The following is an 18,445-nucleotide window of genomic DNA, read 5'->3' as shown; positions in this document are numbered from 1 at the left end:
AATTCATATCGATGCAAGTAAAACCAAGGACACCAAACCACAAAATCATGATTTTAAAAGGTCAAGTGGTTTTAACATTCCACATTATCTATGCTTTCATTAGTTTAAAAAGTTCCTCATTACTTAAAAACACACCAAATTAATAAAGACAAAAATTCTAAGACTGATACCAGTGATGATTTAAAAAGCAAAAAAAAAAAATCTATAATCAATCCTGGTATTTCAAAAAGAATATAAGAAAATAAGCATTAGTTGATATCCCCTTAGCAAAAGACAGTATGTATGTATACTGTAGACACATAAAATAAAGCATCTTTCTTAACGTGACAGTGGTAGACTTGTGTCCACCAACAGGAATGCAGACCCATGTCTCTATAAGCACTCCGCGCTGCGCTGGAAGAACTGAGGAATGCCGTTAGACCAGAGAAATCCATAAGAGGCACAAAACTTAGGAGTGAAACTAGGTATCCGTGCAAAGGAGAAGAGATACCTGAAAACCTCAGAAAATTCAATGATAAAATTAACCCAAAAATTCAGGAACACATCAGAATGTGTAAAAAAATTAAATCTGCTGAAATCAGAAACCTTCATCTACGCCAAATAATAACTACTTAGAGGCCATAATGGCAGAAAACACCCAGCACCTTACAAATTACAGATAACTATATATCCCTAGTTATAAAGAACTTTTTTTTAAGATTTTATTTTTATTTCTTTATCTGACAGAGAGAGGGACAGCGAAGAGAGAGAGCATAAGCAGGGGGAACAGCAGAGGGAGAGGAAGAAGCAGATTCTCCACGGAGCAGGCAGCCTGAGGCAGGGCTCGATCCCAGGACCCCAGGATCATGACCGGAGTCAAAGGCAAGAGCTTAACGACTGAGCCACCCAGGTGCCCCAGTTATAAAGAACTTTTAAAAATTAAGGCAGGGAAATGTGCTTGGGTGGCTCAGTTGGTTAACCGTCTGACTCTTGACTCTTGATTTCGGCTCAGGTCACGGTCTTAGGGTTTTGAGACCAAGCCCTGCATTAGGCTCCATACTGGGCAAGGAGCCTGCTTAAGATTCGTTATCTCCCTCTGTCTCGCCCCCCGCCCCCCAAAAAAATAAAAATTAAGGTTCAGGGCAGGGTGAGGAGAGGCCAAAAACATGATAGAGAAATGACCAAAAGACATAAATACACGGAGCATGAAGATTTAAAAAAAACCACCCTAAATATATGAAGAAATGTTCAACAACTTCACGCATATTATGAGAAAGTCAAAATAAAACTTTCTGTGAAATAAACCAAAGACAAAAGAACAAATATTGCACAATTACACTTACAGAAGTCCCTAGAATAGGCAAATTTATAGAGAGAAAGTAGAAGGCAGGCTACCAGGGATGGAGAAGGGAAATAAGTCTCAGTGGTTAATGAATACAGAATGTCTAGGATGATGAGAGAGTGCTAGAAACATACAGTGGTAATGGCCGCACACATCATAAATGTAGTTAATGCCAATGAACTGTATGCAGAAAAATAGTTAAAATGATGAATTTTATATTTTACCAAACTGAAAGAACAGCCAAAACATAAAAATAAAACTATACTAGGACACCATCTCTCACCCACTAAATTGGTAAAAATTATCAAGTATAACATACTCTGTGGGCTAATGGATAGGGAAACAGGCACTCCTAGATGCCACTGGTAGAAATGCCAAGTTGGAACCCTCCTTCAGCAGGAGTTTTTTTCTATCACTCTCTCATACACCTCACAGACATCTATCTTTGGACCTGGCAATCCCATTCCCAGAAATGTACTTCCAAATTGCATCTCCGACAGGACAAAACTACATACAAAGACAAAAAGATTATTCACTGTAACACTATTTATGACAAAAACACCGGAAATGTCCTAAATGCCCATACGTGAGAAAGTGGTAAACTGTTACAAGCCCACAATCACGTGTGATGCAACTCTTAAAAAACAGGGAGAAGATATTTAAGAACCGATATGGAATGGGTTCAAGAATATTTTAAGTGAAAAAACTCAAGAGCAAAAGGGCATCTAAAGTATGCTCTATCTTGTGTACAAAAGGAGAAACAATAAAATGCACAGGTATGAAAAACACAGTAAGCATAAACCAGAAACTAGTGAGGATAGGTGGGCATGTTTATCGTAACTGTCCAAAACTATTAAGAAAGGGTTAAAACATGTTCAATTCACTATAAGAAACTAATGTAAAAACAGTCTCATCGCATAAAACAACGTCAGATCAATTAAAAGGCTGGTGATAAGAGCAGCTAGCATGACTGGATATTAGACACTATTTTAAACACTTCACAATCAAGTAAGTTCTCACATCTTTGAGGAATGCATGCTAACACTGACTGCTTTTACAGATCTGGCCAGAGCACATAAAAGGTTAAACAACTTGTCTGAGTGGAAGAATTTAGATTTAATATCTCCAACACTAACTAAACTACTACTGTAATGCTTTGTAACAGAATTAAATGAATAGTCTGTCCATCCATATGGAACACTTCAAACCTCAAAACGTTTACTGTTTAGAAAATATTAACATCCAATTATTAAATTTTAAAGACTCTACAAAAATATTGGCTTCCCCCCAAAAAATAAAAAAAAAGACCACTAATTCTACAGCATTCCTCAAAGTCAAGCAAAAGGGCTAAAGAAAAGCTTAGCTATGACAGCAAAAGCACCAGCAACTACGTTAGAAAAAATATCAACTGGATATTCTCAAACTTCATAAAACTTTTGTGCTTCAAAGGAAACCAACCATCCAATAAGTGAGACGTCAGCACTCTGAATGGAATATGTATATACCCTCTTATCTGCAAGGACTCCCATCCAGAATAAAAACCTTTTATGGCAATAACAAAAAAAGACAACCAAACTGAAAAACAGGCAACATATTTGCACAGACAAGAAATAAGCACATGTTCCACATCACTAATCATTAGGGAAATGCAAATCAAAACCAGTGAGCTAGCCCTTCACTCCCGCCGCTAGGATGGCTAAAACCAACAGTACAGACAATGCCAAGTGCTGATAAGGATGTGGTGAGACTGGAACCCTCACACATTACTGATGGAAATATAAAACAGTACAGCTGCTTTGGAAAACATTTTAGCAATTCCTCAAAAGATAAAAACATAGAGTTACCACATGACCCAGCAAACAGACTCCTAGATACCAAATGAAATGAAAGCCTATATTCAATCAAAAACCTGTCTGTTAGTAAGCTGCATTATTCATAACAGCCAAAAACAAGGATGGATACATGCCACGCAGGGATCAACCTTGGAAACCTTATGCTAAGTGAAAAAAGCCAGTTACAAAATCATATTGTATGATTCCATTCATATAAAATGCCCAGAATAGGCCAATCAATCCATATAGACAGAAAGTGGTTGCCCAGAGCTGAGTGAGGTGGGCTGGGAAGTAACTGCAAATGAGTGTAAGATTTCGTTTTAGAGGCAATGAAAATATTTTGAAGTTAAATAGTAGTGACGATAGCACAATTCTGTTAATACACTAGAGATACTAGATTATACAACACTGGTATGGTAAGTATCTCAGCAAAACTGTTAAAAATTCTTAGACTCTTGGCAGATACAACGGAAAGAATTAAGACAAATTACTGAACATTATTTTATATAATTTAAAGTTACAAAACTCACATGTCTCATAGAGCTTGAAGATTCATTTCCAGAAGATAAGTCAAGCCGGCCAAGATTTCTTCTACCGTAATTTGGGTATTTGCGCCTGCACGTCCTCTGCCTAGACTGTGACAGCAAAACCACCGAGTCAGACTGAAACATAAACATGCAAATGGAAATCAACACCCAAATGAGTACAAGCATCAGTAAGATGGGCATTCTTTCAAATTCCAAGAGGAATTTAAGGCAAAAATAAAAAATAATAACACTTCAAATACACACACACACACACAGTTAAATTAAAACTTGGCATTTTTACTTAGAAGACATAGTTTGCCATTAAGAATGTAACAACAACAATAACCCAAAACAGATACCTCTTAAAATACGTATCTTAGAAGTGAAAATATATATTCGTATATTATCATGCTGTCACCAACATTAAAGAACACAAGTATAGAGAAATATCTGAAATAATCCTCAAATATTAACCCTGCTTATTTCCAGATTTTAAATTTTTAGAGGACTTTTTTTCAGTACTTTTCAGCTCTGCTTGAATTTTTGAAATGTCATATTTTGTCAAAACAAAATAATTAAATAATCTTTAAAAATCATCCAAATAAAATAGACTGATTTAAAGGGTGGAGGGAGCCTGCTATTCCTCAAACACCCAAGTTGTATGAGAAATCACTCAAAACACATTTTCCTTGACTGATAAATTAGTTTTCACATTAGTGCCTTCTGTGTGATAATGACTGGTGTCTTATCATTTCAATACATCACTGGCTAACTTTTTTTTTTTTTTAAGATTTTATTTATTTATCTGATAGAGAGAGAGACAGCAAGAGAGGGAACACAAGAGGGAGAAGCAGGTTCCCATTGAGCAGGGAGCCCAATGTGGGGCCTGATCCCAGGACCCCGGGATCATGACCTGACCTGAAAGCAGACGCTTAATGACTGAGCCATCCAGGGGCCCCCAAAATATATAGGGAATCTACCTAAAACCCTACAAAGAAGTGTAGGAAAAAGAGAATGCAAGCAACAAAAGAAAACCCTAGAATTTCACTCAGGAAGAGAAAGCTGAAGGGTCGAAAGATAGGCAAAACACTGACAGACTAAACTAATTAAATTAGGCTCACAGAAAATTGCAATTCAGAGCCTTCTATGTGTGGGAGAACTCTCCAGGCTTTGGCTATTCGATCAAAGGGTACTGCCAAGCCCTATCAGTAAACCATATTAGAAGAGTAATCCAAAGTAACTACAGCCCCATCCTTGCTTGGATTAAGGCAATACAGGCTTGACAGTGGCCCTAGCAGTTTACCAAAAGCAAACATAAATCTTCTCTAGGGGAAAAAATATCCTAGACTTCAAATAATCTCTAACATTTAACATTCAATCAAACCACAGATAACAAAGAAAATGCAATGGTGAAAAATGAGAAAAAAAAAAATCAACAAGCAATGGAAACAGGGGAACAAGATATTAAAATAATGAAATTATCAGACATGGATTTTTAAAGTAAGTATGGCTGATTTTTAAGAAATTAAAATAATGAGAACTTTAGCAGAAAACTGGAAGCTCTAAAAAGGGACTGTATAAAAATTCTGAACTGAGAAAAACAATAACTAAAACTAAGAACTTACACAATGGGTTTAACACCAGATTACACATAGCTAAACAGAACTAACAAAAGTAAAACAGAGGTCAGGAAAAAAGTTCAGAAAAGCAGCAGCCTAACTGAAGAGAATCAAGGAGTAAAAGTTTAGTACACATGTAACTCAATGTCACGAGGAGGGAAACATATGCTATGCAAGCACTAGCCAAAGGAAAGCTAGCAGAGCTGTATTAAGAATCTGGAGAATAAAGCATTACTAGAAATAAGGGGTGAAAATTCACAATGAGAAAAGGTTCAATTCAGTAAGGAAAAAGGAAATTCTAAAGGTGTATGCACCAAATAATAGAGCGGCAAACCACATAAAGAAAAACAAGTAGAAAGAGAGAAATGTACAAACATAATGAATTTTCACACATACCTCACTACAGGTAGAAGCACACTCACTCTGAAATGCCACAGGGCATAAACTACCAAATGGAAGATACACATATCCTATAATCCAAAAATTTCACTCCAAGACATATACTTAAAAGAAATACACAGATACCAAGAGATATATACAAAATGTTGAAAGAAGAATTATGACTGATATTCAAACATGAAAACAACCCAAATGTCCTTCAAGAACAGACTAAATAATACCAGCATAGTCATCAAAGGAATACTATACAGCAATGAAAACAGAAGGACTTCACCTACTCACCACTATACAAGTAAATCTCATCTAGCCAAATGACTAACCCAGATCAAAAAGACTGCATACTGTAGGATTCCACTTAGTGTTTCTTGACATTTTTGCAACACTGTACCCCGTACAGGAAACTATGAACATTTTCCTAATTTGCTCCCCACTAAATGTAATGTCACAGATCTGTATGGTCAGTGTTTACACACTGTATCTAAGCACGCTTAGTAAGTAAGATGGTTAACTTATAAAGCTTAGACCTTTTACTCAATATAGGATTAAGAATCATTATTTTTGAATTAGAGATTAAACTGAAAATTTTAAAGCACTTCACATTTAACCATTTCTTAAATTTTAATATATTTTAATTGCACAGACTATATCAATATAACCAAATTAGAAAATTATAAATACACAAGGAACAGCAATGTAATCAAATTTTTAAAAATCTTCCGAAACTTACTCTTCCAGCAAAAGTATAACTGAAAAAATTTATTAGTTTCTTTTTTTTTTTTTTTTAAAGAAATTTTAATTTTATTTATTTGACAGAGAGAAATCACAAGTAGATGGAGAGGCAGGCAGAGAGAGAGAGAGAGGGAAGCAGGCTCCCTGCTGAGCAGAGAGCCCGATGCGGGCCTCGATCCCACGACCCTGAGATCATGACCTGAGCTGAAGGCAGCGGCTTAACCCACTGAGCCACCCAGGTGCCCTTATTAGTTTCTTTAAAATGATTTTAGTGAATTTAACTTTCAAATTTTTTCATGAGAAAACATCCTAACTCAGGCCAAAGATACTCATTCAGTCAACGCTTTTTCTTTTCAGTCTGACGCTCTCCCAACTGACCTATTCCGGCCGCCCAACACTTTTTCTTTTCAATATTCGACATAGTTAAATCACTTTTAAGTTAAAGACAAAAACTATTTTTACTTCATTCTCAAAGCCAAGTCATACAAAATTATCAAGGATCAAGCTGAAACAAGGCAGGTCATGGCAGCCAGACCTGCACAGGCCATCGGTCATGACGTACCCTCAAGGCTGAGTGGTGAACTGAGAGCAAGTCCCGAAAACACAACCACTTTCCAACAAAGTTCTGTAGCACTGATCTTGCAAACACTGTGCATCTACCATGAATCAATGTTATTGCTGCTCATGTGATGTTCATGAAAATCAAAAGAGAAACTAAGAATGAGATTAACGAATGAGATTTTCTCCAGCAGGATGAGCACTTTGAAGGGTCACAAACCATTGTTAACATCTAAGGTTTCTTTTTTTAGTTTATCATCTGGATAAACTTCAGAAAGAGATAAGGCTAACCAGCAGTTTTAGAAGTCAAGCAGCTGGCTAGCTGTAGAAGTCAGTGAGTGGGAATGGACTTGAAATGTTTGCAATAAGCCTGTAACATTCTAGCTCACAACCAGAATGATTATCAAAGAGTAGTTCCTAGAATCCTTCAGGAATGTTAGGCAACTTCCTTCCCTCATTTCTCCTTTCCTAACAGCTGTACAACCTTATGTCTACTATTTTTAAATCGTCCTAACAGTTGTGCTCTTTCCTAACAGCTGTACAACCTCATGTCTACTATTTTAAAATCCTGAACAGAAGACCTTGAGCAAGAAATATCCTACATCAGGGAAAAGTTACTAATATTCTCACTGATCCCCCCCAAAAAAGGTATAAATTCAGTTTTATTTCTAGTTATTGGATTTAAGAATTTAAGTTACCTTTTGTGTGAGCTGGAGAGTCTTCCTTTTTCTTCCTATTATATAAAGATTTCTTTCTTCTTCACCTTTCTCTATTCTGAAATCTTCCAATTTCCTACAAATACAAGTATCCAGTATATTGGTTAGTGAACTGATAAAGTAAACGATATAAAGAGGAAAAAAATAATCATTATGATTTTGGTCATCATAAGGTTATATACTCTTGAAATTAATACAGAAAATTTCTAAAGTTATAAAATAAAATCAAGCTATACTTTGTTAGAAATTTAATATAAATTAGAAATTTAATATAAATATAATCTGAGAGGTAGCTAGGAGGTCCTAAGATTTTATTTATTTACTTGACGGAGAGGGCGAGCACAAGCGTGAGCACAAGGGAGCCTGGTGTGGGCCTCGATCCCAGGACCCTGGTATTATGACCTGAGCAGAAGGCAGATGCTTAAGGGACTGAGCCACCCAGGTACCCCCTATGTTTCATGTTTAAGACAGAAATAATTATTTATATTTTCATTGACCTAATACAGCCAACTCATACCGGATCTTTCATTATTAGCTACTCAAAATCTTAGTATGAATTTTCCAAGATTGCAATTCCTTACTCTAAAGAAATAAAAGAAGAATCCTCCTCTAAATTTATTCAAACTGCATGTTTTATAATTTGTAGAAAATCAGAATAGCACTGTTACTAGTACTTCTAATCATGTCTCTCTCTCAACTCATACCATACAGAAGATTATTCTGTGACCGATTTCAAAGCAAGGGACCTTCCACCATGAGAAAGGTACCAAAGTTCATTTTCCTTTTCTATGGTTAGAGAATTCAAGTGACTAAAAGTCCTTTTTCTCTAATTTGAACATTGTTGAAAACATATGGCTTTGTTTGTGTTCACTTTAAAACCCCACTTGGGCCAGTTTCACAACTGGCATATTGGCCATGCTCCAAAATGTAAGCAAATGCTCTGAAACAATATGCACAAATGCCCTAAGGTAAAAACTGATTTCTACAGAAACTGCATTTTCCTCAGGGTACATCTGCAGCCCACGCTCAGTATACAGCAGAGCAACACTCTATCTATAGAGCAACTCTAAATCAGACTCAGTCCTTCAAAAGCTGTCTGTTTCACCAATTTCATGTGTATTTAAGAACTATATACGGTTTTTCACTCACAGCCAAATGGAATTCTACTCCATTGCTTCCCTTTGTTTTGAAAATGAAATACTACATACACTTCATTCTCAATCAATAATAAAGCAAAGGAACATTCTAGGCCTTCCTGAGTATCATCTTCAACTCTGTACAATTCCACGGTTAAAGTAGATGGTCCATTAAGAAAAAAGATAAAGATGACAAGATGGACAGAATTAGCATGAAAAAAATGAGAAGAGTTTCTACTATAACTGAATTAAGACAAATTACGTGCCTGAGTTCCAGCTCCCACCAGAACCGTGTCTAGTGCAAAGCAATACTATGCGCTCATCGTTCTGCACACCGGGGCCATTAACTGTCTTATGCTTTCACCTATTACCTAAATTTTTCACAACGGACACATACTACTTTTATAGTTGGAAAACAAAACTTTAATTTTTTTTGATCCGCATTAAATGCCACCCAAAGTGAAGTTATGTAAAATTCTCATTGCTCCCGCTAGAAGGACTATTCTCGAGAGCACTGGCCACTACTCCATCAATCAGCATCTCCTTTACAAAATCGCACGTGTGTTTTAGAACACAGTACTACAGTAAGCTGCACTCTTCCTTGGGAAAATTTCATTATAGCAGACAGCTAACTGATGCAAAAACTCCATTCTCCTTTTCTTCCTTCAAAACAGAATCTGTTTTGGGTGCCTGGGTGGCTCAGTGGGTTAAAGCCTCTGCCTTCGGCTCAGGTCATGATCTCAGGGTCCTGGGATCGAGTCCCGCATCGGGCTCTCTGCTCAGCAGGGAGCCTGCTTCCTCCTCTCTCCCTCTGCCTGCCTCTCTGCCTACTTGTGATCTCTGTCAAATAAATAAATAAAAATCTTTAAAAAAAAAAATTGCCATTTAAGAAAAAAAAAAGAATGTTTTTATTGTGACTCTTTGTTGTTCTAAATACAAACTATCACCTAGCCTCCTCCGTAGCTAAGTATGTCCAAATGACAACATTCTTATCAATGAGTTATGAACAGAAAAATGAGATGTGCGACCATTAAGGCTGCTTAAATGAAGTTCCTCAATAAGGAAAGTCCTTTTTGTCTCTTTCTTCTTTATTCTGGCCTATATCTCCACCACCATCACAAGTGCAGGTATGTGATGGCTACTATAGAAGTCCAGCTATCTTGGACTTTGAGGTGACTTTAAGCCTGGAAGCCATACTGTAAGATGGAGATCAGAAACAGCCTGAGTCCCTGATTAACCAGGGAACCATGGTTCCATCTCAAAACTATTTCCAGTCTTCAATGTTAAGAGAATAAATATATGCCTGTTTAAGGATTATTCTTCAGGTCTTTCAATCCTGGTACCTGTCTGCTTCCCTTATTTATGACAACAAAAAGTATCCCAAAATGACATTTTTGGTTCTGATGACTATGCAACTCAGACACAATTTTAAGGCTTAATTAGAGCATAGTACATACATGATAGTGATTTTCTGTATTTCTCATCCCAATTCTAGATTTTGCTTTTCATTATTTTACTGTATATTTGTAGACATTCTTATTTACCATACAATATGTAAGTACTACATTCCTCCACCAATCACTGAAACTCTTCTGCCTAAACACATGAAGCACATACCTTTACAAAATTATCTTCTAAGTATTAGTTATTAGGAGACATAAGAGAATACTGAACATTTCAGATTATCGGTGAAAAGGAACATTTGCTACCTCTGTTTCATTAACTCAAAAACTCAGCAAGTCACCTCAGTAGCAAAAAAAGACCCTAATGCCCAGACTATAATTATAAAATTATTTCCCACTATAAAAAAAACCAGGCTACTTCAAGAATGACTCCACATCCAGGATGAGAAATTTACATGATGAACCTATAACACCTTGCCAGGCCTGAGAGCAAGGGTGCTACAGAAGGGTGTTATCATCATTCAAAAAGGACTCAGGAGGCACCTTGAAGAGACTCCTCCTGGCCAGAGACAGAGAAACTTAATAAAAGGTTATCAGAAATGAGCTAAATCATAGCAGTGTGATTTTTACAGTGAAGAACACAAGCACAAATTGGTCATTCCTGGGGGTAGAAGGGAGTAAATCTTCAGTTTGAAGGTAAATAAAGCAAAATAAGCATATATCTTGTCTTTTTTATACAAACTTTCCCACTAGATAATCAAACAGTACATTTGGGTAAATTTCTTTTTTAGATATACCCACTGTAACAAATAAAGATTTAACAGAGTTGAGCCATCACTGTTTTATGGCCCCAGTGAGTTAATGAACCTAGCCACTGAGCACCAATGCCTGCCATCATCACAGAAAGAGTATACACATATGTGTCTTTTGACAAAATTACTGAAGAAACAGTCTTGCAAAAAACTGAAAACATGACATCAAACAAATGGAAATTTAAATGCTGACTGGACATTTGGTTCTACCAAGGTATTGTTTTATAAAGGTACCATAATGGCCCTGCAGTATCTGAAGACAATTCCTTATCTTTTAGAATTACAGAGACGTAGTTATAAACAAAAATATACGCCTGGCATTTACTTCAAAATAACACTGAACGGATAAAAGTGGGTATTTGTAAAGATGGAACAGGAATAGTTAAGAAAAAATATACCACGGTAAAAACTTAGAAAACAATTTCAACATTTTCCTACCACAATTAAAATAGATTCCAATCCATTACTAAAATATATTTATATGATTATTTATACCACTAATGCAGTACAAAAACCTGTAAATAACCATATAGATATATTTTTGTAGAGAGAAACAATATTAATAGATATCCTAAAACAAACCTAAATATGCCTAGTGGTACCTCTGGTACAACCACTCTTCGCTTCCAAGCCTGCAGGTCACGTTCTGTAGCAATCTGACTGCGAGGAGCGTTCTGATGCATCTGACGAACACCTTCAACTTGTCCGCTACGACGCAGACCAATATTTGGAGGGGACTGGATGTCTAAGCTCAGTCTTCTAAAACCTGCAGGAAAATTGTCAAAACTGATTCCAAAACAAATTTTAATCTAATATGTATTTTACACAAAACAGGCATATAGATACAGTCCTCCTAATAGCATACAAACCAAAAACACAAATCCAAAAACTTTGGAAAAAGAATCAAAATGTTAACTGAGATCAAAATACAGAATACAGAACAAACATTAACTTCAACTTCCATTTTTACCAGACTTCTTAAAATCTTTTATGGTATTTTCTACTATAATGCCGTATTTGCCATCCTAAAGGCTCTGCCTTCTTCAAAACTGTACACTAAAAACACATCTTTTTGGAAAATTTAGCATTGCAGCATAGTCTCCTCAAACTGTAGCGGCTTTATAACAAGAGCTCAAACACTAACATTACTTGTGACCTTAAGAGATAATCTGAGCCACTCAGGCAGGTAAGGTAAGCTGCCAGAGTGGCTATGAAAACTTCACAAAATGCAGAGTGGGGAAAGCTGGCAGCACTTGAACTGGAGCTGAGAGAGTGGAGGACAGGACAATGCAGACAGCAGCGAGCCCTAAGCCTGTGCAGAGCTGATCAGGTGGGCAGAGGAGACAGGGCAACCCCTCGTGAGTGGAGGTTAGCAAGATGAAGAATGGAGACCAACGTGGTGGCAGGTGTCACAGATCAAGTGCCTGTTCTCTTAAAATCCCAGAAGAAGGGGCTTCTGCTATTAACGCTACAGAGAAACTGGGGCTATATCCTTGTCTGCAGGAGGCTATAAAATTCTACTCCAACTCTGCCAGCTTTTCTGGGCCAGGGCAGAGTTGTGACTGAACACAAACCCCGAGTCCTTCTAGGTACAGCATTCTGTTTACCAATCAAATGTGAACCAACTTGCACTGCACCACACTTCATCTACTGAAGAGAACGTTCTATAACTCTATTTTTTTTTTTTTTTTTAAGCAGGCTCCATATCCAGTATGGAGCCCAACGTGGGGCTTGAACTCACAACCCTGAGACCAAGACCCAAGCTGGTATCAAGAGTTGGGACGCTTAACCGACTGAGCACCCTCAAGACCCCTAAAAGGTCCCTATTAATCCAAATATCTGTATTAAAATATACCGATATTTAAGAAACACATTTTGAATTAAGAACCAAGAATAAATTCTAAATTTAACTGCTCAAGTTATAGTATCAATCTCCAACAATGTGAAGAAACAGGTTATTTGTATCACTTGTAAATACCAAGTCTGAGAAATAGCTCAAATCGTCATAAACAGATTAGTCATAAAGAACAGTTATTCCACACACTAGAGTACTATGAAGCCATAAAAAAGGATGAGGAAGTGCTGTGAATGAATATGGACTGATTGCTAGAATATATTGTCAAGGTGGAAAAAAAGGGCACAGAAGAACACAGCAGCAACTTGCAGTATTCCTGCCCAAAATACTTAACCCATCTGTTGGGAGAATTTGCTTTTTCTTTTCTGTAGACACGTGGAAACACGGGTCAAGGACAGATACAGAAATTCGGGGACAAGTACCCTGCACAGTATGACATGGCAGGGATGACCTCTGTGGCACCTGCGGCTTCCCTCCTCTTCCACAGGCACTTACTTTCCCCATCGAGCTTCCATTGGCATAATCACGGTCAGCACCCCTCCATTACTCCCACTACTGAGGTAACTAATACTATATTCTAAGGTCAAGAACCTCACCCTGACAACTCACTTCAAGCCTTCTGGTTCCATAAGAAACATATCATGCTCTACGCAACTAATTTTTTTTTTTTTTTTTTAATTAAAAGCATTTAAAGGGAAACCTAGAATTGTATCCTTTAAAAAAAAAAAATTTCTTTACTCATTTAATACAATTTTGTAAATACTCTTGTTTTAGAGCAAAAAAGTTTTAACAGTCTTTCAAAGTACTTGAAAATCAAGTGTCCATTTGTCAGTACATCAACTTCATGCCTAATGAAGTTACCTTAAGGTTCCTAAAGTTAGAAAAATACACATAATTTTTCACACCTCATGTACCTAAAAATGACTTTGTTTACTCTTTGATTTCAGCATATTAAGACAAAACACTTCTCATACATCTTACCTCTTCGGGGTGTTTCTTCTCCACTTGGAAGTCCACCTGGAAGAGCGTCCTGATCTGCCCCCATTCTCTGATCCTGCTGCTGCTGCAACTGTCTAATCATTCCATCAAGAACACTGGGCTCTGGGCTCCGTTCACCATTATCATTGGTTTGCAGGCTTATAATCTGTTCAATTACCTCTCCATCACCTGTACAATCACAGCCGTAACACAAAATTATAATAAACATGAACAGGAAAACAAACCTTCAGTAGACTAAAATTAAAATTATATTAGCAATAATCAAATTTCTTTAAAAAAACATAAATGATTGGGGTGCTTGAGTGGCTCAGCTGGTTGAGCAGCTGCCTTCAGCTCAGGTCCTGATCCCGGGGTCCTGGGATCAAGCCCCACATCAGACTCCCAGCTCAGCACAGAGCCAGCTTCTCCCTCTCCCCTCAGCTCATGAGTGAGCGTGTGCTTGCAAATAAATAAAATCTTTAAAAAAATGAATAAGCAATAAAAAAATATCCTATATATTCATAAATAATTGGATCAGAGAAAAGATTCAAAGCAAACAAAACTCTTCCTATATACCAACCACCACAAAAACCTCAAGAGCCTCTGAAGTGAGCACATGGGAACATGTGAGAGTTTCAGTGGAAGCTTTATTTTGCTGCTTCACACTAACACTCCCCTTGCCTCACCTAAGATATATTTCATTAACTCTTTTTAAAGATTTTATTTATTTATCAGAGAGAGAGAGGGAGAGAGAGCGAGCGCAGGCAGACAGAATGGCAGGCAGAGGAAGAAGCAGGCTCCCTGCTAAGCAAGGAGCCCGATGTGGGACCCAATCCCAGGACGCTGGGATCATGACCTGAGCCGAAGGCAGCTGCCTAACCAACTGAGCCACCCAGGTGTCCCTATATTTCATTAACTCTTATTTCTCAAAGTCTCTGACAAGACCAGAGCAACAATGTATGATTTCTGATGTAGAGAAAAGCAGAGGTATTTCTCCTCTATTCTCTTAAGAAATAAACAAAAGTGTAATACTCTTCAACCAACTACAGCTGTAGCTCTTACCATCCAAGGGTCTTGAGGCAGGTATGCACACATACCTCTCCCATTAAGCTTTAAGTTACTCTGTTTCTTAGGTATGCTTTTAGCCTAGCCAGTACCCAAAGTACAAAATCAGATTTTTTTTTAAGTGCCTTTGCTTCTTCATTTTAGAAATAACAGGTTCGACCAACATTAATGGATAAAAAGTGTTAGATGGTTGTGGGGTCTGGAAAGTTATCTCAATGCTAACTTTTTCGGGGCGCCTGGGTGGCTCAGTGGGTTCAAGCCTCTGCCTTCGGCTCAGGTCATGATCCCAGGGTCCTGGGATCGAGCCCCTTATCAGGCTCTGTGCTTAGCGGGAAGCCTGCTTCCTCCTCTCTCTCTGCCTGCCTCTCTGCCTACTTGTGATCTCTGTCCATCAAATAAATAAAGAAAATCTTTAAATGAATAAATAAATAAATAAATGCTAACTTTTTCATGCAAACAATTCCTGACATAGCCTCCCATATAAAATGCATCTTCTTTGAACATAACATAGGATATAGACCATACCCCCAGCAACTTACAAAGAGAACCCTAACAGACTGAAATTGATAGGGTATTAGTCAAAAGAATGCAAAATATAAACTAGCCTCCACAGTAACAGATACAGAAACTAAAAAATGCCATGTACTAATTTCAGGAAAAAAATATTTGCATTCTACTATCTGAGTTAAATTCCCTTGTATCTATGGATAACATCTCCATTTTACCATGGCAATCAGTGAAGAACTTACAAGAGCTAAATATCCTAACCTATCTTAAAATCACGAATTTTTTTTGTAATTTTCAAAAAATGAGCTAAGAAAGCAAAAAGTGGAGCCCTAATCTAAAATGTTAAGAAGGTTTTAATTAGAACTGGGAATAAAAAAAGATTCCTAAGACCACAAATGGAACCTAGGGAAAAGAGTAGAAAAGGACACCTCTAGTCCTCCCCATCCCTGCATGATCCCAGGGTCCTAGAGTCGAGCCTCGGGCTCCCTGCACAGTGGAAAGCCTGCTTTTCCCTCATCCACTCCCCCTGCTTAAGTGTTCCTTCTCTCACTGTGTCTTTCTCTGCCAAATCAATAAATAAAATCTAAAATAAATAAAATGCAGGACTGAACATCATAGAAGACTGAATTGCACAGAAATCTCAAGAGATACACACTAAAGTTGAATTGATTCTTTGACTAAATAATGGTATGTGCACACACTGGGTGAAACTCCACCATACTAAGGAGAAAAAACATGAAAAGGCAGTTTCCCAAAAAATTTCCAGCGCTCTCACAGAAGTGGAAATAGTCCGCGTTCACACTAGCCAGAACAGATAAACTTTGGAATATACAGCAGAATTGTTCAATGCATACTTCCAATTCTAAAACTCAGAACAGTTAAAAATATGTGTTTAATGCAATGAAGAATGCAATGACTGCTAGTGGTGTGGTGCCAGAAGTTCCATCCACCACTGCTTCTGTAACACCAGTGCAATTGTCAACACTTTTAAAAAAGTAAATAATATTTCCATATTATTACAAAAATAGTTATGACCTTAAAGACTCCATAAAAAAGGTCATGGATAAAACCACAGATCTGCAAACCCACACACTGAAAATTCCTGTCCTGCCATTAGAAATAAGTAAGACAAACAGAAGACATTAGAAGAGATAATATGAAATACTAAAAGGTAATCAATTTCACACAAGGCAGGAAAAAAAAGGACAGAAAAGGATAAAGAGAAAAAAAGAGCAAAATGGTAGAGAATTAACCCTGATGATACTAATAATTTTATTAACTGCAAATGGTCTCCATTTTCCAATTAACAAATAGGTTGTTGAACTGGATTGGTGCCTACACGAAATTTGTTTTAATATGAAGACACAAATCGGTTACAAAAACTGAGAAGCTACACCATGACAATACTCATCAAAACTGGGTGGACTGGCACATCAATACAAAATAAAGAAAAAGTCTTCAAAAGAAAAAATAATACCAAGAAAAAAGAGGAAAAATTCATAATGATAGAAGAATTCACCCAGAGGGCAATCTGAAATGGGTCTGCACCTAAAAACAGAACTTTAAGTGATGTCTGGGTGGCTGAGTTGGTTAAGCGGCTGCCTTTGGCTCAGGTCAGGATCCAAGGGTCCTGGGATCAAGCCCTGCCTCAGGTTCCCTGTTCAGTGGACAGCCTGCTTCTCCCTCTCCCTCTGTCTGATGCTCTGCCTATTGTACTATCTAGCAAACAAATAGACAAAATCTTTTTTTTTTTTTAAGATTTTATTTATTTGTTTGACAGAGATCACAAGTAGGCAGAAAGGCCGGCGAGAGAGGAAAGGGAAGCAGGCCCCCGCTGAGCAGAGAGCCTGACTCAGGGCTCGATCCCAGTACCCTGGGATCATGACCCAAGCTGAAAGCAGAGACGTTAACCCACTGAACCACCCAGGCACAAATAAACAAAATCTTAAAAAAATAAAAAATTTTAAAAAACTTTAAAATAGGGGCGCCTGGGTGGCTCAGTGGGTTAAGGCCTCTCCCTTCGGCTCAGGTCATGATCTCAGGGTCCTGGGATCGAGCCCCGTATCGGGCTCTCTGCTCAGCGAGGAGCCTGCTTCCTCCTCTCTTCTCTGCCTGCCTCTCTGCCTACTTGTGATCACGGTCTGTCAAATTAAAAAAAAAAAAAAAAAACTTTAAAATACATAAAGCAAAAACTAATAGAACCAAAGAAGGACATAAGATAAACCCACATGTAGTCTGGGGTTATTATAAGGAATGATGAAGTATCAGAGTGGGAAAAAGCCAACTGTCCTTCAGCCGTTAATGAATGAATAAATACGGGTATACACATACCATAGTTCACTAACAAACAGGAAAAAAAACAACTGATTTGTCCAACAAAAATGAATCTCCAAAGCACCATGCTAAGAAACCAGACACTAAAGATTTAGTATTATACAATTCCATTTATACAAAATTCCTCAAAGAGACAAAATAAAAGTGACAAAACAGAATAGTCATTACAAGTGACCCGGAGAAGATTCCAAAAAGGCCTAACAGAACCTGCGCCCCAAGGTATACAGCAGTGACGTCCACAACAGCCAAACTATGCAAAAAGCCCAGATGTCCATCAACAGATGAATGGATAAGCAGATGGTGGGTGTGTGTGTGTGTGTGTACACATGGTGGAATCTTACTCGGCCATCAAAAAATTGAAATCTTGCCATTTGCAACAACGTGGATGGAACTAGAGGATATTATGCTGAGAGAAGTCAGTCAGAGAAAGACAATTATCCTATGATGTCACGCACATTTGGAATTTGAGAAACAAAACAAAGGGTCACAAGGGAAGAGGGAAAGGATAAAGACAAAATCAGAGAGGAAGGTAAACCATAAGACTCAATCACAGGAAACAAACAGGGCTGCTGGAGGGGGCGGGGGAGTCGGGGGATGAGGTGACTGGGCGATGGCCATCAAGGAGGGCTTGTGAGGTAAAGAGCACTGGGTGTT

The 18,445-nt window shown here is 37.7% G+C and overlaps 1 protein-coding gene across 3 annotated transcripts in view; it reads right to left on the bottom strand.

Moving 5' to 3' along the window:
• Nucleotides 1-18,445, bottom strand: part of BRWD1 (bromodomain and WD repeat domain containing 1) — a 105,206-nt gene that overhangs the window by 42,359 nt on the left and 44,402 nt on the right. For 2 of the 3 annotated variants that reach the window (XM_045084495.1, XM_045084493.1), the window contains exons 18-21: nt 13,889-14,074; nt 11,635-11,818; nt 7,684-7,777; nt 3,684-3,815 (exon numbers count right to left, since the gene is read on the bottom strand). In XM_045084495.1, the coding sequence (XP_044940430.1) occupies nt 3,684-3,815; nt 7,684-7,777; nt 11,635-11,818; nt 13,889-14,074 (596 nt within the window). The remainder of the gene's footprint in view (nt 1-3,683; nt 3,816-7,683; nt 7,778-11,634; nt 11,819-13,888; nt 14,075-18,445) is intronic. The other variant, XM_045084494.1, reaches the window with a different exon arrangement.

Source organism: Mustela putorius, unplaced genomic scaffold (genome assembly GCF_011764305.1).
Source record: "Mustela putorius furo isolate JIRA1106 unplaced genomic scaffold, ASM1176430v1.1 tig00000765_pilon_pilon_pilon, whole genome shotgun sequence".
Classification (NCBI taxonomy): domain Eukaryota; kingdom Metazoa; phylum Chordata; class Mammalia; order Carnivora; family Mustelidae; genus Mustela; species Mustela putorius.
The sequence above is the reverse complement of the archived record's forward strand: the minus strand, read 5'-3'. Positions and strand labels throughout refer to the sequence as shown.